The 25,312-nt window shown below is 39.8% G+C and overlaps 2 protein-coding genes across 2 annotated transcripts; one reads left to right on the top strand and one right to left on the bottom strand.

Moving 5' to 3' along the window:
• Positions 1 to 21,551: 21,551 nt before the first annotated feature.
• On the top strand, positions 21,552 to 21,707 carry Smp_204140 (uncharacterized protein; the record flags this gene model as incomplete). The annotated part of the gene is made up of 1 exon (XM_018789065.1): positions 21,552 to 21,707. The coding sequence occupies one exon, from the start codon at positions 21,552 to 21,554 to the stop codon at positions 21,705 to 21,707; it is 156 nt and encodes a 51-aa protein (XP_018654545.1).
• Positions 21,708 to 22,845: 1,138 nt separating this feature from the next.
• Positions 22,846 to 23,025, bottom strand: Smp_203550 (uncharacterized protein; the record flags this gene model as incomplete). The annotated part of the gene is made up of 1 exon (XM_018789063.1): positions 22,846 to 23,025. One exon carries the CDS (start codon positions 23,023 to 23,025, stop codon positions 22,846 to 22,848), a length of 180 nt encoding a protein of 59 aa, XP_018654544.1.
• Positions 23,026 to 25,312: the final 2,287 nt, after the last annotated feature.

The following is a 25,312-nucleotide window of genomic DNA, read 5'->3' as shown; positions in this document are numbered from 1 at the left end:
TTGTATGTCGTTGTCAGGTCACCTTTCACTCTCTTGTACCTCAACGAGAATAATCCTAAGCATTAAAGTCTGTCTTCGTAAGATTTATGCTTTGGATCTATCACTCACTTAGTTATCCGTCTCTTTATTTGGTCTTAGAATTTAATGTCTATTTTGAAGAGAGGAGGCTCAAAAATACTCACGGCTTAAAGGCAGGCCCATGAGTAGGTTTAAAGGAGAGTTGAGATCAACTCTGTGGTAATGTCGACAAGTAGTCTGCGCATAAAGTGATAGGTTGCGTTTGCCTTGAATGTATCTGAAATGTAGTTTGAGCTGTGGTCATTAGTCAGAAGCCCGATATAAGTAAGCCGTCTTGAGGAGATGTCAACGATGGACTTAAGGTTTTCGTGTCAAATAGGAAGAAATGTTCGCGACGTAGCATTTTGATATTTAGGGTTTTATCTCACTGTATACTTCCTATATCCCTATTGTCGAAAGGTCCTTTTAAAGCTCAAGTATATTCTTATTCACCACTCAAAAATATCAAGATCTTTGCGTCGCTAACATAGATTTGTTCCACCGACCTGGCTCCATCTAAAAAGTCATCAATAACGACCAGGAAAAAGAATGGACCTATGACTGACTCCCGTTGATCTCTTGACATCGGGACTCATCAGATTGCATGGATTCTATTTTGCTTGGGACGAAACATACTGCTCTTTCAATAGTTTAGAAGTCTAAATAAAGGAAGGTCAAGGAAGCCTAGTTCTGTGACATTCCCTATCGAAAGCATGCAAAGCACTGAGTCGAAGGCTCTTGTGAAGTCAAGGAATATTACATAGGCCGTTGTCTTTTGGACTCAATAAGTTGTTCAGCGGTCCCATGCCATGAGGTTGGATGCAAATGACTCGTCTTTTCTAGATTCATGTTGGGCTCCGAGAAAAATGATGTTTTCATCCATTTGTTTTCAATAGTATTCATCAACCAGTACTTCCATCACCCTACGACAAGTTAGCCTTTGTTATTAAACATACAAAAAAGTCTAATACCTAACATTATTGATACATCATTTTGCTTATTTAGCCGGTGGGTATTGCATGGGCGAACTAGAAACGACAGAGGAAAAGGCTGAAACAGAAGGGCGAAATAATAATAATGAGAGAAACAGTTCATTTAGGGTAAATACAACTAGAAAGAATAATTTAAGTTACAGAAGTCACGTTCATTTTTATGAAAAAGTAGAAAACGTTACAGCAGGATCGCCACTGGCTTCTATTCTGAGCCATATCTGATATCGTCTCAAGCGATTATGTTGCACCATCTCTAGGGCCCCAGCCAGCGAGTTGTGAAGGACCAACGGAACCCAGTCCTGTTTATGAAGGCGCCAAAGATGGCCCAGATTGGCATAGGCCGATCTGGCTTTCATCATACGCGAGTCGGTCTCACCACTCACGCCACCACCAGCACTTACTCGACTACTTCTATCTGCTCACTATCTAGGGTGATTGCAGGATCAGGGTCCTGTCAGTTCTGTCAAAGTGCTTTGCACTTTGAAGGTGCAAAGCACATACCATACCTACGGACACTGATTGCCAGCTGATTAAGTGCCGACTGTATGGATCGGGTATCATCGCACAGTAAGACAATATAATCCGCATACTCAAAGTCGAAAAGTCTTTCTTCAGACAACAGATCCATACCATCATTACCTACACTCATCAGGGCTGTTTCCAGAATGTCATCGATGGCAAAGTTGGGGAGGAATGGTGAAGTGAGGCAACCCTACCTAACCCTACTGCTTGAATGGAACAATGGAGAGATGTGGTTGTATGCCCTCACTCTACCTGAGGTGTTAGTATATAAGGCTTTCAAGATGTTGACAAACTTCTCAGGCACACTTCTTCAATAGACAATCCTGGAGAACAGTCCTGTCCAACGGATCGAAGGCGACCCTAATATCAAGAAACACTAGGGTTTTTGGCTTGTAATAAGTATGACAGTATTCTAACATTTGAAGGAGAGTGAAGATATAGCAAATATATCCTTGACCAGGACGAAAACCAATCTGCTCCTCTAGAGTCAGTCTTTCTCAGGTTTCGAACAATCTACGAAGTATGACGGAAGCCAATAGTCTGGACGCAATCGGAAGTAGACTTACCCCCCGGTGGTTGTTGCAGAAACGACGTGAACACTTTTTAAAGATAGGGACAACAATCGACTCATCCCATGATGTTGGAACACTCTCTAATTTCCAGATCATTGTAAACAACTCAGTCAGTTCCTTAATTAGAAGCTGACCATTTTTAAAAAGGGTCAGAGGTAAGTCATATGGTCCTTGCGATTTGTAGTGCTTCAGGAGTCGGAGTCCCTTATAGACTTCCGCCTTGTTAGCTGGGTCAGTCATCATCAGCGATGGAGGGCAGGACAGTCTGATCAATGTTGTCGGCGCAGCGGACCAATGATAACTACGAATGGAAAAAGCTAGGAGTGGCCAAACCAAAACATGGCACCAGTCCATGAAGTCATTGGCAAGTGGAATGAGGCATGTTAATCGGTGTAGACTACCTGGTTGTGGTCTGCGTGGTTGTCGTAACCAATGGTTAGAGACTGAATGATATGGGTCAAAGTTGTTTGGAATGGTGCAGTCGCTTTCATTCCTTGTCTTCTAAATTCTAAGCTTCTGAATTCCTCATAATTTTTTATATTCTGCTTATTTATGTATTCCCGTTCTGTGTACTTTGCCAGATCTCCCGCTGAAAAGGGCTTCGACTTCTTTCTCTACGGTTTCATCTTCTTTGTGCCTGATATTTGTTGCCCTCTCACATTCCTGATTGCCTCTCACTTCTTCCTTAACTTTGTTGCCGTCCACCTCTTTTGTTTTGACCAGGTCTTATTATGTAATGAAAGTCTCAGTTCTCTACCATAAAGCAGCAGGAAAGGTGACTTCTTGGTTGCTCCTTGTATAGAGACATGATGCGTCAGCAAAACTAACGACAACTCTTTCTTAAAAGCGAACCATCCCTTTAACATCCGGTTGTTTCTTTCTGTGGTGCGGTATAGTTCGTATCCTCTTGATGCCAAACTGCTCTAAACGGACTTGAGACTTGTCACTTTCGAAACAGGGACCTTGGCCGGTTAACATCAACCTCGGTATTCCTTGACCCGCATCAATGTGCTGGATTACTACTCAAGTCACTGTTGTTGCTCGCTGGTCTGCAATGGCTATGGCGTTTACTCAATGCGTAGCATGTTCCGTCGTCACTAGTAGGTACTAGTTACCGCTTGCCGTTTGTGGAAACAGTCTCATTACATCCACAGACCATAAATCACCAAATGCGGTTACTGAGACTGACTGTGATGGTTGTTGTATTTATTTATTTATCTATTTATCTATCACTTTTCATTAGTTGGCACCGCTTTCAAGTTAACACGTATTGGGCCACATCGTCTTCCATACCTGACCAGCACGCACTTTGTCGTAGCAAATACGTCTTTCTTGCGGTACTTGTATGCTCTACCCGGTGACACTCATGAATCATCTAATGCCGCAAGTTCTTCGAGATTAACGCCACCCGATTCTCGTCATCATCCCACCAAGTCAGGGTTCAGTATACTTTCACCTTCAGTCTTTCCTTCTGCCGAAGAAACATTGTTACCTCCTCACCCATCACCCGTTTGTCAGTCTCTGCTCCTTCTTTTATCACTCTAATTACATCTCGAAGGTTAGGGTCAATCTTCTGCTACCAGACAAGTTCTAGTGGATCTTCCCCTAGATTATTCACTGCGTATGTTGTCAGTGGGAGCTCAACTTCTATGTCCGGCCTTGATAAGTAGCTCGCTACTACATTTTCCTTTCCTAGATCATGCTAGATACTGAAATCGCACTCATGCAGACGTAACATCCATTACGTCAACTTCCCATGAGGGTTCTTTGCTGTTCTTAACCACTGTAGGGGTTTATGATCAGCCTCAATGTGAAATCATCTACCAAGTAGGTGTGGTCTCCATTCTTCTACTGCCCACACAATCGTTAACACTCCTTTACGACAACTGTATACTTCTGTTCAGTAGGTGTAGGGACACTACACACGTATTCCAGCACTATCAGACTGACTCAAGACAGTACCTATACCATGATCAATTGGATCTGTGGCCACGCTTTTCCAGGTTATGGCAGTCCCAGCGTCATCTGGCATTCCTCTTCTGACTGATGCTACACACTTTATGTCTACAGACATAGGTAGCATATACTACAACCCTACTAATCTGGGGTTTGACCTGACAATTTTATCTTCGCCATGGAGTATGGCAACGTGAACCTTTGTAGGTGCGTAGCAGGATCTACTTTGTTACTAAATGAGTGATTGATAAGTGTCTATTAAATACTTTAATCTTATAAGTTTAATAAAGTAATTTTTTTACACTTTTTCATCATACGCTATAATACAATAACGAAGTTTCCATACTTCTTGCCCCAATACAGTCTTTTTGAGTTTTTAATTTTTCTTGAAGTAACTAAGTACGTTTATTTACCCCTGTGTAAATATTTGCGTCTAGTAAAACACCTTTAGTAAAAAGGTTTAGGAACGTTTTGTATTAAGTAATAATAATTATCGTTTTCCATGGATATACTGAGTTGCGACTGACGGTAATTTAAAAGCTCTGTAGATCCTTAGGTAACCAAATTGTATGTTTTACCTGGTCGATCTAATATCCCTGTTTTTCAAGTATACTAACAATGTTGGTTCAAGCTGAAGACTGTTAGAGTGGTTTGTAGTTTTAAATGATTGGAAAATGCCTTATCAAGTATATTCACATGTACCTAAATTTGAAGCATCAGTTTTAACACAAAACCTTTTGTCTTTCTACTTTTTTTATTTTTTTCAAAATTTTCTTGTAACGTTCTATTTTCGTTTTCATCACAATATATGTGAAAAAAATGTTCCATACGAGACCAATTGTTGATTGTACTTTTAAAGGCTGATGATGCGAATAAGTTGAAGTTTTTTTGATCGTCAATTTTTTTATCCAGTAATGTATCTTCGATCTCATAAAGAATTTGTTGCAGGAGATTATGTTGTAGCTGTAAATAATTCCCTAAAATCAATAGCTCATTAAGTGTTCGACATTGGATACTGACCACGTTGTTTAAGTGAACTTGTTTAACTGAAGGCTTTCGGTCATGCATCCGTACCAGATCACGTTTCGACTCAGCGTGGGACACTGCTCCTACGTTCACTAGCCAGCTTAGAATAAACGCTTTTCGATATATTGATAACGTATCAAATATATCTTTCCTACCTCTCCTCGTCTGACTTCTGATTTCCATTGGTCGGGGGAAAGCTTCGCATATAGAAGGTGCTACTGGTAGCAGGTTGTAAAATCAGAATACTAGTCGTATCTTCAATGTCATCATGATCCGATTCTATGATTATTATGTCCAGCGTTTTTTCGTGATACTTAACTACCAGGAAATTCATTCAGGTCACTTTTTGTAAGATATTTTTAAATCGAAGTCAACAGTGAAAATTTATTGGTAGTATACTCCATGTAAACCTGAGGGACCAATCACATGAAAGTAACATCATACTGTCCAATCTGAGAAGCAGATATTTTAGTGTACTGGATTCGTGCCGCCATTTGACTAATCTGTGCTGTTTATGATATAAAAAAAAAGAAAACTAATGTAGTATCACTCTCGTGCATCATACATTTATAATCACGAATGAGGATTAAAATATTTCTTCAAGCCCTTTATCCGTATCGTTGGATGTCCTCAACCAGCGTACAGAAGAAGAAAACTCACTATTTGCATTTATCAAAATCCTGATAAAATGTTCAGGCATACATGAAACAAACTGCTACAAGTTCACAAGTATTTTTACGGTTTTCATAGTTACACCATATAACTTCATTTAAACATGTATTCATTGATCCTGAGAATGAAGATAAATATTTCTAGTATTTCTTGTGTATCTTTGATTTTACTGATCAACTTTAATTATTCGAACCTGAAAGTGATACATGCAAGTGAAATTCCGACAATGGCTAACGAGCAATTCATTCGACAATGCAGACTTAATCGAGCCATTTATGTAAGCTAGTTTAACAATAATTTACTCAAACCTATAAAACAAGAACAAGCCTCTACTAATAATATCTTCAGATAATATGATTTAGTTTACGACTTGACTTGTTCTAGTATTTTAAGAGAATACCAAAAAATCAGCTGCTTGCAGGAATATATTAAAGAGTTATCCAAAACTACCAAGTGAGCTACTATGTTAATGAGTGTTACCATAACTAGAGATAATATCCACATGTTTAGGTTTATAGTCTAATTACTTCAAAACTTCAATTTTTGCCCTACAAAAGTTTTATAGGGATATTTGACCCTTATATGATCCAGTTCCAGGTGCATATTATGAATATCAATCAAACTATAGGTTATGAAGTACTCAGAGTTAAAATTATTTCATCTAGTTTCAAGGTGATCAATCGAATCTGATAAAGGAAGTAGAAAGTTGGTCCAGTCTAATGTAGTGTTTAGCAAATAGTTCAAGATTAGTACTGGTTAACAGTTATTTAACTTTCCTTCAGAAATTTGAAAAAAGGCATTATATACCAAAATAAACATCTTTCCACTTCACGTCTAGGATGAATCGATAATGTACTATAATATTCTGCTGAAAATCTTATGAATTTGTAGGGACGATGAAAATTAATTATAAACATTTGGTTGCTAATTATTGAGTAACATTCAAATGTTATTCATTCCTTGGTTTGTAGATAAAGATGATTGTTATAAAAATCAAATAATTGAGTATTCCAATCCATGTGGATTTTAGTTTATGGTTTTCAATGGTTGGTTTAATACTGTTCAAACTAACTATTATGTTGTTTGAACGCATCTATGAACTTCATATCAAATAAATTACTTTTGGGTTAGGTTCTCATTTTAATCTTTAAAATATAAACTTTCCATAATTTTCTCTTTAGTTAATGACGATTCGGAAAAAGTTACTTCTAGTTGAGAAGCTAAAAGCCAGAGTCAAAATTTATTAGTGATTTAAAATGAATAAATTAATTTCAACCTGAAGTCAAAAGACTGTGTATATGAAACACTAAATATCGTGCTTCCAGTTCATAACTGCTGAGAGTCAGTTCTTACCTCATGATAATTTATTTGAGAATTAGTACAATTAGACTCCATTTTAGAACTAGATATATACAAGGAATAACTCTTTACTTTTATGAATCCCTTCACCAGCAAAGGGCTTTAGATGCTCAACCTTTCTTTTCTTTTATTCATTGTTTGAAATTAGCTATATCTGATGCTTGAATAGTTTTATATTTAGGAACATCTTATCTACTAGACTACTAAGTTTTCTTTTCTTCTCATATGATATACTACTGAATAACATAGTAACCAGAAAATCACCCTCAAAATGATATTTCTTTACTCCAGTGTATCACAAAATGCCATCAGCAATGAATTTTAATACTCTGACTTACGTTTCAATATGATTAGATCAGTATGTACTTGGAATGATTTAATGATCAATCTACATGGTGAAACTTGACATTATTCTGCTTTAATTACGTTAACATGTGAGAGATATAGTTGCGTATTTCTTGGTAGAGGGTTGTGGAGATTGTTGAATTTCATTTAAATCCTGAACCGACTTGGGTTGGGCCAACACTGAAAACCTGAAAGGGCTGGACGGAAATTTCATCCTAGTGTGTGACTCATCAGCAGTACCCATCGGCAACCCTTTAGGATTTCACTGAAGTTCAACAGTCTCCACAACTCCATAAGTACAGTGATCATGTTTTTACTAGCAACTAGCTTCGAAAGGAAATTTCCGAAGTTTTAATGAGAAGGAAAACTAGTCAAATTCAACAGCATTTTGTGTGAGGCATATACACACTGAAGACAATGGGGGACAATCTGGCATTGTTTTGGGTTGACTGAAGTTAGACATGAACACTACTGGATCCCAGCTCACAAGTCAAGAGCTTAGCCATCCGAGCAAGACTGAAGTCCTTGATTCGACCCCCACGTGCAGGGTTGCGAATGCGCACCTCTGGAGAATCTCATACTATGACGAAAAGGACGTCAGGTGTCCCTAGTTTCTCAATGCCGGTCTCACTCAGATCGGTTTAGAATTTCAATGAATCTCTGTATTCTTTGTTTTGAATGACAAACTAATCATCTTACTGGGAAACATCAACTAACCACTTGACCGTAGTCGTGTTATCCCACATGTCTTATGTGAATCGTATGTTATCTTTAGTTATGTTTCTTTTCTCAATGTGAATGTGACCTGATCATTTAAAGCAAATGTATTGAGATTTTGTTCGAGTTACGATTTATGATAAAATGAGGTCTGATTAACCTGTATTATTTAGAATATTTTCGATTCGTGGTTTTTTTAGTATGGCGGAAAGAACGGCTTCAAACGGGTTAAATATATGACAGCAAACTATTATGTAAATTATCTTTACCGTTTCCCAGTATTTCACTCAGTTAGAAGTATGAAGAAAAGTGAAAATCCGCATCACGTTATAAGTCTCTATGAAAGAAAATTGTTTGTAATTGTCACTCAAAGCAGAATTAGTGTCTAAATAATTCGATCTCGTTCTTTCCTGATTCATTCAAACTTGGTGAACTTGAATAAGATAAGACAGGGTGTGATGTGTGCTACTGATGTCCACAGATATACGTAGCATGTATTATCAAACAGAAGTGAAATACCTGGTTGCAAGAGGTTAAGAAGATCAAAGAAAACAGAATGAGAACAGAGAATGATTGGTGAGGAAATGAAGTAACAATCAAGTCTGGAAAAATTGATTGGCATCTTTCAAATGAAGTATTTACTGTATAAATAAATTAATATATTTGTAATATTTCAATGAGTAGAAAAATGAGATTTTCTGACGTATCGTGACTTAGTGTAAGCCACTTCTTCAGAGAATAAATAACCAAATTAACATTAATCCAAGTTTAAATAGTACAACGGACAACACCACTATTGGTTGATCGATCAAAAACAGGTCTGAATAAATCAATGTCACGTCATTTCATTTCGGTCAAGGTGATTAATAAGTGACATGTATGTAATTTTGTGTGTATGTGTGCACTGTTAATGATGAAAAAATGTGTGACCTTCATAATGACAAAGGATATAGTTTAATTTGTAACGTAATGGTGTGAAATTGTAAATAATATCAGACTGGTTGATTAGGATAGATAGTCCAAGTAGGATGTATGGTAAGGCCTTCCTTTCTATTGAGCGCAGTGGGATTAAGCATTATATGGAAAGCTTCAGCTACTCTTCTTTCTTTGTAATTGGAAAAACCTTTCTGTAGTATTTTGATATTTTTGAAATCAATTTGATGATTGTTGAAAATGGCGTGAACTGCTATTGCTGATTTAATTTGAAGTCTATCTAGTTCTACAGGATTATTAGGAGGTTTCTTTGTCTACCTAATATGTTCTTTAGCGCGATTCAAGATTTCGCGAGATGACTCTCCAATATAGAAGGCATCACAATCGACACAACCTAATTTGTAGACGCAGTTCTGTGTAGACATGAATGGTATTTTTTCTTTTAATTGAACTAAAGTATTTCGAAATGTGTTCGTTGTTTTGTAATATACTTTAATTCTGTGTTGTCTTAAGATCCTTTGGAGTTCTTCAGTTGTGCCATGACGGTATGGTAAAACTGCAGTACCAATCCATGGCATTTCATTCGAATTATTATTATTACATACTGAGCTGTCTTGTTTTAATATACTAATAATCTTCATAGGAAAATTATTAAATTGTCAGATGCTAATTATATTCTTTTGTTCTTTTAGTTTGTCCTCTTCTGAAGTGATGATCTTGTTGGCTCTTCTAAAAAGATTTAAAGCTAACGAGATTTTAGCACTGAAAGGATGTGTTGAATGGAAGTCGATGTAACGATTAGAGTGTAGTGACCGGCCAGTCTCGATAAGAACACGATTGGAATAACAGAAACAATTATTATTATTGTAACCAATTGTACCAGAGATTGTTTTACTGTATTTGTTTAACTGTGTCAGTTTCACTTCTTGTTCCGCTATCCGCCTTGTTTGGTTCGAGCTTGCTCACGTACTGCTTATTCGCTTGTACTCTTTGACACGTCTCGGTATTATTTCGATACCACGAGATCGCCAATAAATATACTTGATCTGGACTAGTAAAGCCTTCTGATTTACGGGCTATCAAGGGAACCAAGTCGTTTTTGGACACGTAATCGAATAGTAGTGGTGATCATAGTCCGTCCACGACTCGACATCCACTACAACTGGTGAGCCGTATTTGGAACACGCAATACAGCTGGTAACCCAATCCATCGAGCACAAGTCAAACTTGGCCAATTCTCCAAACCAGATCAATCCGGTGAGTCTATTTATCTATCCACATCTGTTGCATATATTCGTATTGATATTTTTCAATATATAATATTTTGGCAACTTAATATGGTAGATAACGATAAGAATAACATAAATATGATAGACTCCGAGATACAGGTTATCAGTTTTCGACCGGTTCCTTTCATCCCTCATGATCCAGAAGTCTGGTTCGCGGCACTGGAATCTCAATTTGAGATCCGCCGCATAACCAATCAAAGGCAGAAGTACGCCTACGCTTTGGAATCATTGCCCGGGGATCACCTAACCGCTGTCCATGAGGTTGTCCTCAATCCGAACGTTCCAAACGTTTATGGCCGTCTTAAGGATGCCATCCTTCGACATTTCCTCCCATCAAGAGAGGAACGATTGAGGACACTATTAGCACGTCACCCTATGGGTGATGCTAAGCCGAGCCACCACCTCACGCGCCTGCAATCCCTTGCAGGAAACATGACAGCTGACTCTGAGATAGTCAAAGAGTTGTGGCTCGAAGCCTTACCAGTCAGTATCCAGCCAACCCTTACGGCTCTGCTCGAGGACACCCCGCTCAACAAGGTGGCCCTCATAGCAGATAAGATTCTAGCACGAGTTAACACCAAAGACGACTATTTGGTTGCTAGTACTTCCCGTTCTAACGTTGATCTCGATGCTAGACGACCTCCGGCTCATGGGGATAGGGACAGATGTATCCATACTCGTCTCAGTTTCCGAGACCGCGCAAATGCGCCAGCCCCTTACGTCCCCCGACCCAGGTCACAATCTCGTAAGGCCGTAACGACTCGCCCCAAGCGGGCATCTTCCAAGCCACGCCAGAAGGCGGTTTCGGAAGCGAGTCCAGGTTGGTGCTGGTTTCACCGTGCTTTCGGAGCCGGTGCCCGTCATTGTCGAGCTCCCTGCTCATACAAGGCGGGAAACTCCTCAGCCGGCGAGTAAATGCGGCCGTACTCGCCGGCACTTCACCTCAGGTTGGCCGTTTATTTTACGTGCACGATTATCGCACCAACGCTAGGTACCTTGTGGATACGGGTGCCTAAGTTTCTGTCGTACCTATCGGTAACAGTAAGTCTCAAGCCACTATGCTTCGACTACGCGCTGCAAATGGCTCAGTCATTCCCACCTATGGTACACGACAACTTACGGTCAACCTGAGCAACCGACGACAGTATCTGTGGACGTTCATCATTGCCGATGTTCCCACAGCTATACTCGGTATCGATTTCCTACAGCACTATGAATTGCTAGTCGATTCACGTAGGCTGCAGCTAATTGATACTTCGTCGAACAGCAACTTTATGGGCTCTAAAGCCCACACAAACGCGTACCGAATCACAGGTGTATTTCATTCGCGTGACGATTTATTCCACGTTTTATTTCAGAAATTCCCCAAATTAACTAAACCTCTCGAGGAGACTCCATCGGTGACCAATCGTGTGGTACACCACATAGTCACCCGCGGACCACCAGTCACGGCAAGACCTCGCCGACTGGCACCGGACAAATTAGCTTTCGCTAAACGTGAGTTTGACAATTTACTAGCTACTGGTATTATTCGTCCTTCTCACAGTCCTTGGGCCTCACCTCTCCACATGGTTCGAAAAAAGGATGGGGTTAGTTGGAGACCATGCGGAGACTACCGAGCGTTAAACACAGCTACACGTTTCGATAGCTATCCCATCCCCCACATACATGACATCACGGCATCACTCAAGGGCACGACAATTTTTTCCAAGATCGATCTGGTACGAGCATATCACCAGATCCCAGTCGCTCTTGAAGATATAGAGAAAACTGCTATCACGACTCCTTTCGGTTTATTTGAGTTCCTACGAATGCCATTTGGATTACGGAATGCTGCTCAAACTTTCCAAAGGTTTATCGATAGCATTGTACGAGACCTAGATTTTGTTCACGTCTATATTGATGACCTGCTAATCGCATCAAACGTAGATGAACATTATCAACACATGACGCTACTATTCCAGCGCCTTTCGGATAATGGAATAATAGTCAACCCCGACAAGTGTGAACTCGGGAAGAAGGAAATAGAATTCTTAGGTCATGTTATTAAGCATGAGGGTATTTTACCTTGTGAGGATAAAGTACGTACTATAATGGAGTACACTGTACCGTCCACACTCAAGGAACTGAAGGCATTTCTCGGTTTGGTCAACTTCTACCGACGCTTCATTTCGCACGCGGCAGAACAGTTACGACCGTTAACCGATTTACTTCGCGGTAATCCACGCAAACTGGAATGGAACGACGCCGCACGTACTGCATTTTCAGATATCAAAACGGCCCTAGCTCAAGCCACACTTCTCGTGCATCCTGACCCATCAGCCACGCTTAGTATAGCGGTTGATGCATCGGATTTCGCCATAGGAGCCGTTATGCAACAGAATATCTCCGGTAGTTGGCAGCCCCTCGAATTTTTCTCACGACGCCTCACTCCCACGGAGACGAGATATAGCGCTTTTGGTCGCGAACTGCTAGCAGCCTACTGCGCCATCAAACATTTCCGGCACGCTGTAGAAGGTCGTAAGTTCATCTTATTCACCGACCATAAGCCCTTAACGTATGCTCTGCATACCAAGTCTGACCGCTACTCACCACGAGAGTGCAGACATTTGGACTATATCTCCCAGTTCACGACAGACCTTCGTCACGTCAAAGGCGAGTCGAACTGTGTTGCTGATGCTTTATCACGTATCCAACTTAATGCAGTTACTTTGCCAATGCTTGACCTACCTGCTATAGCCGCCGCCCAAGCAAACGATACTTCATGCACGGAAGCACAACAGTCTACGTCCCTTCAGTGCCGGGAAGTACCCCTAGCTACTAGCTCAGGTACTATCCTATGCGATACTTCTACGGGCCTCCCTCGACCCATCGTACCCTCCGCTTATCGCCGTCTCGTCTTTGATGCCCTTCATGGTCTATCTCATCCTGGTATCGCAGCCACCCTACGCCTCATAGCTGCACGATACGTCTGGCCGTCAATGAATAAAGATGTCCGTATGTGGGTAAAGCAATGCTTGCAATGTCAACGATCAAAAGTGCACAGGCACGTAGCTGCCCCTATTGGCACTTTCGCTACGCCTGATGCTCGCTTCGATCACGTTCACATAGACATTGTAGGACCATTACCACCATCGCACGGGTATGATCACATACTCACATGCATTGATCGTTTCACAAGATGGCCCGAAGCTATTCCCATCACGTCTATTACGGCGGAGACAGTCGCTCACCGCTTCGTAGAACGATGGATAGCTATGTACTGTTGTCCCTCGACTGTCACGACTGACCGAGGACAACAATTTGAGTCCGCATTATTCTCCTCACTAACACGGCTGCTTGGTACGGAACGCATACGCACTACCGCCTACCATTCAGCATCAAACGGTTTAGTTGAGCGGTTTCATCGCCAACTTAAAAGTGCTCTTCGAGCACACGAAAACAACAATTGGTACGAAACCCTTCCGCTCGTCCTCCTGGGAATCAGAACGAGTTTAAAGGCAGATATTCAATGTTCCGCCGCTGAACTTGTTTACGGCACGACATTGCGTCTGCCTGGGGAATTTTTCACACCACGGAGCAGCACTAAGTTCGGCGAATCAGACTACGTCCAACGACTGTCTGCATTCATGCGAACACTGACTCCGGTGTCAACTCGTATACAACATCGACAGGTCGCTCTCCCTCGAGAGTTATCTACCTGTTCACATGTTTTCATACAAGTAGATTCGGTACGCAAACCTCTACAACAGCCTTACGAGGGCCCTTTTCACGTGATTTCCCGTCACGAAAAGACCTTCAAGGTTGATCGACGTGGCCGCATCGATACAGTCAGCATTGATCGTCTCAAGCCAGCACACGTCGATGACAGTGCTATACCTGATAAGCCGAGACCCAATGTTAGACCCATCAGAGCTTCTAGCGGGATCTCTACATCTACTTCGGATCCCACGCTAGATGCACCTGAGACCACATTCTCACGTCCCAGTCAACAGCACGTGTCATCTGCCCTGTCTACGGACGAGACTTCCGTCTCACGTCCAGACCTGCAGACCACACCGCCCTTGACTGCGGATGAGATTGCAGGCTCACGAGGTTCGAACGAGACTACCGTCTCACGTTCTGGTCGCCGAGTACGCTTACCCGTACGCTTTCTCGACTAACCTCATAACCAACTACGGATACAGTGTAGGAATCTACCCCTATACTACACGAAAGCTACACTTTTCTCTTTTTCTTTCATGTTTTTTTGTTTACCCCGAGCCTACGCCTCTGACCATCGCTGTTCTGGTATCGTCGACTTTAGTCAATCTTGGCGAAAGCTGGCCTGATCACCCACGCTATAGTCAACGCACTCAGTCGATCTCTCTGACTCCAAATACGTATGATATACATTTGGTCCCGAACATGGTTATCCTGGTCGCATCTGGTTCCTTGGCTCAATCTGGTTTCGTCCTACGTCTGCAGCGTTTCTGGTCCGGACCTCTACGAACGCAACCTTCAGATTCTGGATACAAACCACTCTGGTGTAGCATGCTAATCCAAGCAATTAATACAGTACGTTCCTTCTGGTACCGTTCTACGTCAAAGACTTTTGGTGGCAACTCGAGGATCAACGATCACTTCCTGTTCTGCCAACGCCTTCGTCCTACAATTGCACGTTTCGCGATCAGTCCCACGAACGAAACCGCTACGTATCGAAAGTGTAAACCCTTTCTAGCGGGGGGCTCCTGTAGTGACCGGCCAGTCTCGATAAGAACACGATTGGAATAACAGAAACAATTATTATTATTGTAACCAATTGTACCAGAGATTGTTTTACTGTATTTGTTTAACTGTGTCAGTTTCACTTCTTGTTCCGCTATCCGCCTTGTTTGGTTCGAGCTTGCTCACGTACTGCTTATTCGCTTGTACTCTTTGACACGTCTCGGTATTATTTCGATACCACGAGATCGCCAATAAATATACTTGATCTGGACTAGTAAAGCCTTCTGATTTACGGGCTATCAAGGGAACCAAGTCGTTTTTGGACACGTAATCGAATAGTAGTGGTGATCATAGTCCGTCCACGACTCGACATCCACTACAAGAGTGTGTAGGCGTTCAGTAGATGGATAAATTTAGAACTCCATCTATATTTCTTTTCACTAAACAATCTAAGAAAGGTAGCTCACCATGTTCATTCTCATTCGCGAATTTGATGTGAGATGAAAGTGTATTTATCCGTTTTGAAAATGATCTTAGATGCGTCTTTTTTATCACTACAAATGTATCATCTACATATCTAAGCCAAATTCGTGGTTTAATGTCTTTGGTGAAAATCTTTGATTCTATGTGTGTCATGAAAAGGTTGGCAACAATCGGGGACACAGGGGAACCCATTGCTACACCATTTGTTTGTCTGTATAGCGTTCCGTTGAAGGTGAATAGAGTTGAATTTAAGCAGAGTCTTAACGATCTATGAATACTTAAAGTTAGATACAATAGGTAACAAATTATACACAGTTTAAAGAGTTATTGGGAAAGAACAACAGAGATGGATAGGTCAAATAAATGACGATACTCGGATCCTGTATGCGCGTTTCGGCAACGCGGCATGCATCGATGGTGCGAGATTCTAGAGTCCTGGCTAATGAAGCATGTTGTCCTATTTAGCACAATATTCGGACGTTGAAATTCCCTACATGTAGTTTAAAGCGTGGTTTCGGGAGACCGAGAACAACGTTCCGTGTACTCGAATCGTTTGCCGTAGCGGTGCGAGGTGATAAAAGGACGTGAGAAGTGTTAGTCGTGGAGATAAGAGAGTTATTGGGAGGTGTCGGAAGGATTTGAATGTAACCAACTTGTTCTCATATGCTGCTAGGGGTATGAGGGCTAATATCACTTCCCGGCTGCCCACACCGTGGAAGGGTATTTCTTGAGGGACCTGAAAAGGAAGTTGGATTAAAGTTGGTCTTAACGACCCTGGAGCGTGACTGCAGAGCCCGAGGAACAACTGCTGGAGGCCGGTCACGCAAGGCCTTTCTGTGGGAAGTTTTTGACGTGTTAGCTCCGTTCTTCAAAGGGCCTTACCGCCGGAGACGGAAATCAGTGACGCAAAGTGAGGCGTGACATTTTTAGGGTCGACGTTTCCTAACCCCTTCCTTCCTTGTGAGAAGGCAGCATCATTGCAGATGCTGGTTGTCCGAGGGAAACACCTTACTGCTGTCACACCCGTCTACAGTCAGCAGTACGACATCGCCTTCAGACCTCGAGTTGCTGCTATTAGACTTACCGTTCTACAATCGACCTGCCTGGCATGGTAGAACCTACAGGAGCACATGTCCCAGCCAATGTAGCTCGGTTGGGTCATCACGATAGGCAATCCCGATCACCACGTCAAGTTAGCAGCTACGGTCGAGAGGACACTACACGGCGTCATTAGTGAGGAATAGCTTCGTCAATGTTGATGGGCACCAACAAATATGAGCTCAAGGCAAAACTTTTTAGTTGACTTAACATGACTTGTTACAGCTATGAAATGACCGGTTAAATTTCATATTGACTATGTTGTTAAAAAAATTACATCTTGGTTGGGTAGATTGTGGACAATAGTTCAACGTAGCAAGAGTTATTGCAAAATTGTGTCTACCGAAAATAAGAGAATATTGGTAAGTCATTTCGTCCCGGCTTGTAACTATTCAACATTGTCCATCAACCATAATTTTTATCCGCTTTCTAACTGAAATACATTAAACGGGTGACTTGTATGCACAATTGTACAAATTGACAACATATTTTGAAGCTAAGTGACTTCATCTCCCCCTTTACATTGATCGAATTTTAGACGTCATTTCCTGGATGAGAAAACAAAACTGTTGTACTTCACTGAGCATAAGACTTCCTAAAGTAGGAACTATCTGTCTCATGTACTGAGAATTTTTAAAGTGCAAATCGATTGATGAAGTAGTGAAACTTCATCAGTTGAGATGGCTGGGACACGTGTTACGCATGCCCAACCACCGACTGCCCCAACGTGCAATGTTTTATGGCGTAAGAGTAGGTTGGAAGAAAGCTAGGGGCGGCCAGACCAAAACGTGGCACAAATCCATGAAGTCATTGACAAGTGGACTGAGCCATGTTGGTACGCGTAGACTACCTGATTGGGATCTGTGAGATATTAGCAATAGATAGTTAGAGACCTTGAATGACATGGCTCAAAATCGTTTGCAATGGCGAGAGTGCATTCACTCTCTGTGTTCTGCCAAATTATAATCTTCTGAATTCTTCACTTCTCTTTTCAAATTTATTTCACCGGATTATACTCCTTCAATAACATCTTCAAACCCTAATCTTTCCGATTATTGCTTATACTATTACTACCTCTACCACTATGGGATTTGAATCGACAACTGCATCTCTGTGCTAATGTGGTATGGCAACTCGAACTGATGTACGTACATACGAAGTTCTACGTTGTGACTGGATGACTGACAAAATGCAATTACAGTTTCGTGTATCAATGGAATACTTACATGGATAGCAAATAAGTAATGATTTCCTACCACAAGGATAGACTTATTGCTCTTAAAGCCGAATCTGATAAAATTGATAACAAAAACCTACTCCCAGCATTAATCATAGACATATTTTTGTTATATCCGAATGATGTGTAACAAAAACTTGCTTATTATTAACTCTCTACCCAACGTTTGGTTTATTTGAAACTATCAACTCCAACCTTGGTATTGATACCTATATACTCTCAATATTATTAGTACATCTATATTCTTTGTAGATTGATATCAAAAAACAGATTTTATAGATATTCACCTTCTATTCTGCTCGCTACGTTGATTCATTTATCACTTCAGTCTTTTAGATATGTACTCGTTTCCTGGATATTTTAAAAGTTGTGAGCGAGAAGAATAAGATAGTGCAAAGTTATTGAGATCAATCGCCAGATCTAGAATATTTCTATTAAACTAAGTATGATATCTTTGATATGGTATTTGTTAACCTATGGAAACCATATTTACACTTAGTTTTATTACGGACGACCATTTTCCTGTCAGGCTTGAGTAATAATTAGTTCGAACAGTATGTATATACTTAGGTTTAGATCTCCAGATGGCACGCAGTACCTTATTTATGTTTGATAACTCAAAGTCAGGTTTCAAGAAACAATCTAAAATTATTTTTTTGAGAGCAAAATGAGTTAGTAGGTAGCACTACAGAAGAAAAAATTATTTTATTTTAGAATATAGTTTTGAAGTACGATGACAAAACGCTACTTGTCTTTTACTCAAATAAAACTGTATACATCTGTTTGTTACGACACGTAGACGAATACAGTCATAACTCTTAAATGACTTTAAAAATGGCACTACTTTAAATAAAGTTCAAGAATTTATACTGTGAACCAATCAGAGCCCGTAAAACCAAGAACATCAAAATGCTCGGCTTTGCAAGGCTAGTTTTCATGATACTTTGAGATAGTACTAACTGATTCTAACGTCTTTTGTTCAAATCCAGGTCTCCGTCTATTTACATTGTCAAAGATATGGTTAGTATCTTTTTGATTCGGCTCGTCTCATGCTGCACTGGCATTTCAAGGTCTAAGATTTTTGTTAATTCTAAGTGTCTCGTTGATTTGATTTTACATTTTGACTTCTGAGAAGTAACTTCACGAGTTGTCTGAACTCACAAATTTTTGACTTCAGTTAGAATAAGTAGACAACCATACACTTTATGGAGTGTATGTATAAAAGGCAAAATGTTAACTGCTTTATATGGACTACGGTGACATGGACATTTCTTAAAAACCACCTAACCAACACCTACATTTTATTGACAAGCGAGTACATATTGGTTCACTTCTTAGCACTGAACATTTCTGTATACGCTTCATTTTATATCATGCAGCAGAGTCCAGTGCGATGACTCATAACAATTGTAGATTTTAGCTTAGTAAACGCAATTAAATAAAACTTTATTTATTCTGTGGTAAAATGCACAAATTTTGTTCCAAAAAATGGTATAACTGAGACGAACAGACCATAGGGCGAAATTGTAAAACCCTTCAAACGAAATGTGAAAACTCAAGAAAACAGACAGGAACTAACTAATTAAACATACAGTTATGTCAAAAAGGGAAGCAGTCTGGAAGGATCGATAATTATCCTGTGGCATTGATAAGAGTATGAATTATAATGAGTGCTTAGAAAGGTTTATCTCGAGTTTTTCTGTTTCTCAAATTAGTAAGGATAGTCTGTGAGTCAGTTTATACTTCTGAACATCCATATGAAAGCTTTTGGAACCGAACCTTAACCTAGATTAACTGGCAATACATCAAAGAACACAAACACTTGCAACACAAAAACACGCAGATATATTCAAGTGGGCTTTTTAGTGGTCGATTATATACAGGTATTCTCGTGAGAACCCAGAGGGATTCCCAAGTGAGATATAACCAGTGGGCCACTCAAGCTCAGTCATTCGATATTTAATTTGGTCGATAGATTCTTCCACATTTTAATAAAGTCCGGAACAGCCTATGTTGACTTTAAGCGTTGGTTCTCATGTTTTGGTTGGCACGATGTGGAGAACATTAAGAACCTTTAGATGAGGCCTCAAACATGTTCAATCGATCTTGACAATAGTTGTAGAGCCAATGTTCCTGACTGTTCACACACTCATTGATATCCTGTAGGTGTATTTCACGCATATATATACAGTGAGATTGTCATAAATCTCAGAACTTATCAAGAACAGGTGGAGATCACAGAGGAAACGATCATTTATAGTCAGTTTGTAAAATTAACACATTTAAATACTTTAAATATGATGCATTACTACCAAGACTCCAAACTAAAAATCCTCAACCTTATGATTTAACCACATTGTTGCGGTTCAGAAAACAATAAACGGAAGACTCCACCAAAATATTTTTGAGCTGAGTAAAACATTATGAACCGATGAGGGAAAGTTATTTATACATATGAAAATTAAGCAGTTTTTTACAGGGTTTAGCAGACATCATTATAGTGATTAACAGTGTGAGAAGTTAGCGATGCGACTTAACAAATACTGTCTACTTCATTTTCTATATTCGAGAAGGGCATTTTGCAGGCCTCAATACGCAGTGTTGACTTTATCTACAATTATTTTGCATAGCGGATCCAGCTCCCCATCGCCTCCTGAAAAGTTTCCTAAAATGAGGAAAACAAATTCTTTTGCATACCAAACTGAAAATCAGTCACTTTGCATTGATGAACAACCTCTTCATTAACTTTTATTTCGGTGACTTCATAAAGGTCACTCGTATCGTGGAGATAAGGAGTATGTCCTTCCTTTGACAATTGCTCTAAGTCACTTAACGTTGTCATAAAATTTTGAAAGTACCTTGAAGTCCCACCAATCGGAATTTTCTATTTTTGCATATTCCTGCAACAAGGTATTTTCCGTGACATATATGGACTTCTGCATTTCTTGGCATTTAGTGTTTAATGGTTTATAGGTTTACGTATTGTCTGGTGGTATGTGGTTGAAGACGGGATGACGAGTGTGAATGGGAATCTGAAGAGGAAGACAAGAGAAAATGTGAGTAGACATCACAGTGAACTTGGTATGCATTTATGCACACACAATTCAGTTACATTTGATAATAAAGCAATCTATGACAATTAGTAATGATGTATGAGTGGAGTTGAAACTGGTTTATCTATTTAAAATAACAGCAACAGAAACATCCGGACGCGTAAAAAGTATGTGCGTTGAAACCAAAGTACAGAGACGAACAAATCAAGTTTCAGATTGTGCCTCTTGAATTCTTGCATGATATGCATTCACATTATATGGCTATTTAGGGTTCTTGGATTATAATTGATATCAGTTCATGGTGAAAATTTAACTGTAGTTTATTATCCTGACTCGTTATCTTAACTCCTAATCTTAATTCTTAACCTTATTTTGAACGGGGTAAGGTGTAATGATTCTGCAGTTATTTTGAAAATCGCTCAGCATCATCCTCGTACTTGATTTCTACCATAGATATTTATAAAATATTTAGTGTAGATACCTGAGAGTGGCATTGGAGTAAATTCTTCGGGGATATAACAGGTTTTAGTTTGATGAACGTTCAACTACAGTTGACATGGACGTGGCTGAAATCTAGGTGGAATCAGCCACGTTCAATATCCGAAATTCAGGTTACTAAACACTACGGTGTTATCAATTGCAAACTAGCGTGTTCTACTTACAAATGTTTACAAACAAGTGCTATATAAGTAGAAGCGTTGCTGTCAACCACCGTTGAGACTAGTTTCGCGGTTGATTAGATCACATTTTGAACTTGAGTTCGTTTTGGATTTTCAAAACTGCATGCTGTTCTGTAGAACACGTCATCAGTAATATCAGACTTCAGTACCAATGTTATGCAGCTCATTTCTCAGTCTAGGTCCGAGAGGCAAGACAATCCACGAAAACTTGATGTGGCACTAACAACTTTGAACTCCCCTTTGTCATCAGGAGAAGACATGCAGCGCCTGATACATGTCTTTGGCAAGAAGACATGAAGGACAAGAATGTAAGTCTAAGAAATCCATTGGATTGTTACTTTACATTTTAAATGGCAACGCTGATGCGGTTAAGGGATGATAATTCCGAAACATCCGTGGACTAAATCGTGAAACCTGAGGCTGCCAGCTCCTTGACGCTTCATCAAAAAGAGCACATTAGAGGTGCAGTGTTTGTGGCAAAACATTAGGTACATGAACACTACGGTCTCTATCATCAGCTGTCATCGAGAGAGACCTCGTGAAATTGTGTGACATCGCGACGCAAGGACACTTCCACGACATGAGAGATAAACTATGAAGGCGTTATAGAGAGAGGATAGATAATGCAAGTAGTAACTTGAAACGATGACTTTTCATTGTTGTTTAATAAGTGCACTATTCGGTGTTAACGAACATTACCGTGAGGCTCACTTTATGTTGTCAGTTTTTAGTAAAAAACAGATATACCAGTTTAGCATTGTTGTAAATGTTGATTTTTATTATATCTCAGAATTCATAGGATGATCAATATGATTCTGAATAGTAGCACTGAAGTTCCAAAGAGTTGTTATTTTCAAAACTTCTTTTTATTTCCAACTCAATTTTTTAATAAAGATTTCTCGTGCTATGCATTTACTTCCTCACTTACATGTGCTACTGTAAGACAAATTAGATGTATGTAGTGGGAGCGTGCATGATTTCATATAGAGAGGACACGGGATACGTTCTTGGTAAATAACGCATTGCCTGTTACTTATAATCTTTTTTGAAGATTTTCTTAGATGACCATAAGACTTAAAATTTACAATGAAAATGTATGATGAACATGTAGGGTCAGTAAAATGTCACTGGGTCCTAGCCAAATCATCTAGTAGTCGTGTTCATGAATATCGAACAGTTCACCAATCCTCGTAAAAGTCAAGGACAACGAACGGGCGTAAATTAATTGCACGCTATGGACTGGCCCATACAGCAGTGGTCGCACTCTGTTCCTCGTACCTACTCTTACGAATTTATTTTCGTAATAACATCTGTGTTGTGCGGTCATCAAAGTAGCTATAGTACGTGGATACAACGATAAAGTAATCCACGTTAAAGACTAACTATGAGGTGTAACTCCGACGTTAGCTGGCTGTTAACTATGTTGTTTCTCGTCAATAAATATCCTTAAATACGCATATAGTTTTTGATCTAGTCGGTTGTCTAAACTTTTGTTCTGCAATGCAAACAAGAGTGAACATCGGAGGCATTGTGAGCTAAAATCACAGATTTGTGAGTGTTGACACATTTACCCTCTGCCGTCATATTTCCCTAAGACATGGCCCACTATTTTGGCGCGTTCGTCTTTATTTCCCTATTTTCAGGTTGTTTGAGTAACAATAGTCCAAGCACATGTATTGATTTAACCCATTAATTATTTTTAAGTCAAAAGCTGTCTCTTGCTTGACGGTATATATAATATCATGACAAAAGTGGTATACTAATGTAGAAAAGTTGCAACATTCAGACTTAAGGAGACCTGCGTCAACAGACTCAGGCTATACAACTTGAAAGTATGCTGCATATTGCAGGACATCTTGTCGATTTGTAAAGTGGTACTGTTGTGTAAGACTGAAAATTCAACTTACATAAGTTGAATTTTCCCAAAATATTTAAGGAATTTTGGTGGCCCTGTATCTGACTCCAATTGAATCGTATGAATGATTGCTATCGAAATATACATGTCGCCAATCCTTTCATATAATTATCGAGTTAACTGATGCTGGTGAATAACGGAATTAAATGGGTCAAGTACGAGAATGGATTCCGAATATGTGTATTTCATACAATCGTTGGTCCAGACAGAGTATCGGAGAAACGAAGAGAGGATAGAGAAGCGAAAGGATACACGGTGGAGAAGACGAGTGAGCCAATTTCACATAATCAAGCACGACGCGACATTTATATTTAAGAAAAAAATATGTTACAAACACATAATGAATAGGGTAAGTAATTAACACACACAACCATATAAAAAGGCGGGGGATTAACAAGCCAGTAAGTGACGAGGCCAAAATGTGGCTTGAAAAGAATGAATAGATTGGCCTGTTCAGAAACTAGAATAACCTTTGTGTGCAACAGTGTATTTGTGAGCGATAATTAATGGGTCATGTTGTGTATTCACGAATGGGAACGGAAGATCAAAAGTTATGTTTTTTCTAACAGCAATCTTACAGGTAATGATGCTAACTGTAAAATTTCTAAGAATTGATGATAAATGCAAATATTACCAAAAATAATTACAAAAAGTCTACTTCAACTATTCCTCAAGGAATAAAGCTCAGACCAATAAACATTTTGGGGTCTTTAGTTGGGCTTATTGGAACTCCCTCCAATGTTTTAATCATAGTTTCCTTAAAACGGGTGAAAATTCTTAAGAAGTTTGGATACTGGGGAAGTTTCCCCCAAAAAAGTGAGTACGAAATCACATGTAGGCTATTTGACTGAAGTCTGATTGGTTAGTAAACACATAGGACTCACTTACACTTAGTCGTGGAGGCGAATGATGGAAAACAGAAACAACAAAAGAGTGAACTCAAGGCAACTTGGCAATCGAAACTACAAAACAGTACCGTAGGACTCTTAGTACGTTTGAAAGTGTTATTATCGCTATAGTAACACATTTTGCGTTCAATATCTGTGTAACGAGCCCAACAAACAATTTGATTTCTTTCTATCAGCATTTTGAAGTTACCAAAGCTTCCTAGTTTCTTAGAAGTGTTTACAGTAACCGAACTGCTTACAAGACCATGATAATCCTAGGAGATTCTCCAATTAATTTAGAGTCAGCAAATTTTCATTTATAGTCTCTTTGTCCTTAGGCAATGTCTCTCTTACCAGAAGCTGTCACTTCAGTGGTTAGTAGATTAAATAACCAAACGGAAGGCTCCCAAAGGGCAATCCAAAAATTCAACAGAACAAAAAGAGTGGTTGAAGGTACGGATGGAATAATTATAAAACTGGTAATGTTTATAGGTAAACTTTGAGTCAATACGGACACAAAAAGAGACATTAAAAGCGTAAAAACTGTTTGGGTGACGATCTGGATCATTTGCTACGTCGTCCACCATGGTTGGTTGTACAGCCAGTTGTACAGCCGAGCGCGAACGAACCCAGAAATTAGTATTCATACAGTTTCTTTTTTGGGCCATCACCATTTAGTTTTGCACGTCTTCAATTTGTTTTAAGACACTGGCACAAACGTTTCACGGATTCCCAATGCTTGGCAACCCTGTTGTCCATGACACCTTTCCGAACGATGGTCCTACAACCAGTCGATCCGTAGGTCAGGAATG

This window comes from Schistosoma mansoni, chromosome W, assembly GCF_000237925.1.
Source record: "Schistosoma mansoni strain Puerto Rico chromosome W, complete genome".
In the NCBI taxonomy this organism is placed as follows: domain Eukaryota; kingdom Metazoa; phylum Platyhelminthes; class Trematoda; order Strigeidida; family Schistosomatidae; genus Schistosoma; species Schistosoma mansoni.
Note: the sequence above shows the minus strand (reverse complement) of the source record. Positions and strands in the feature narration are given on the sequence as shown.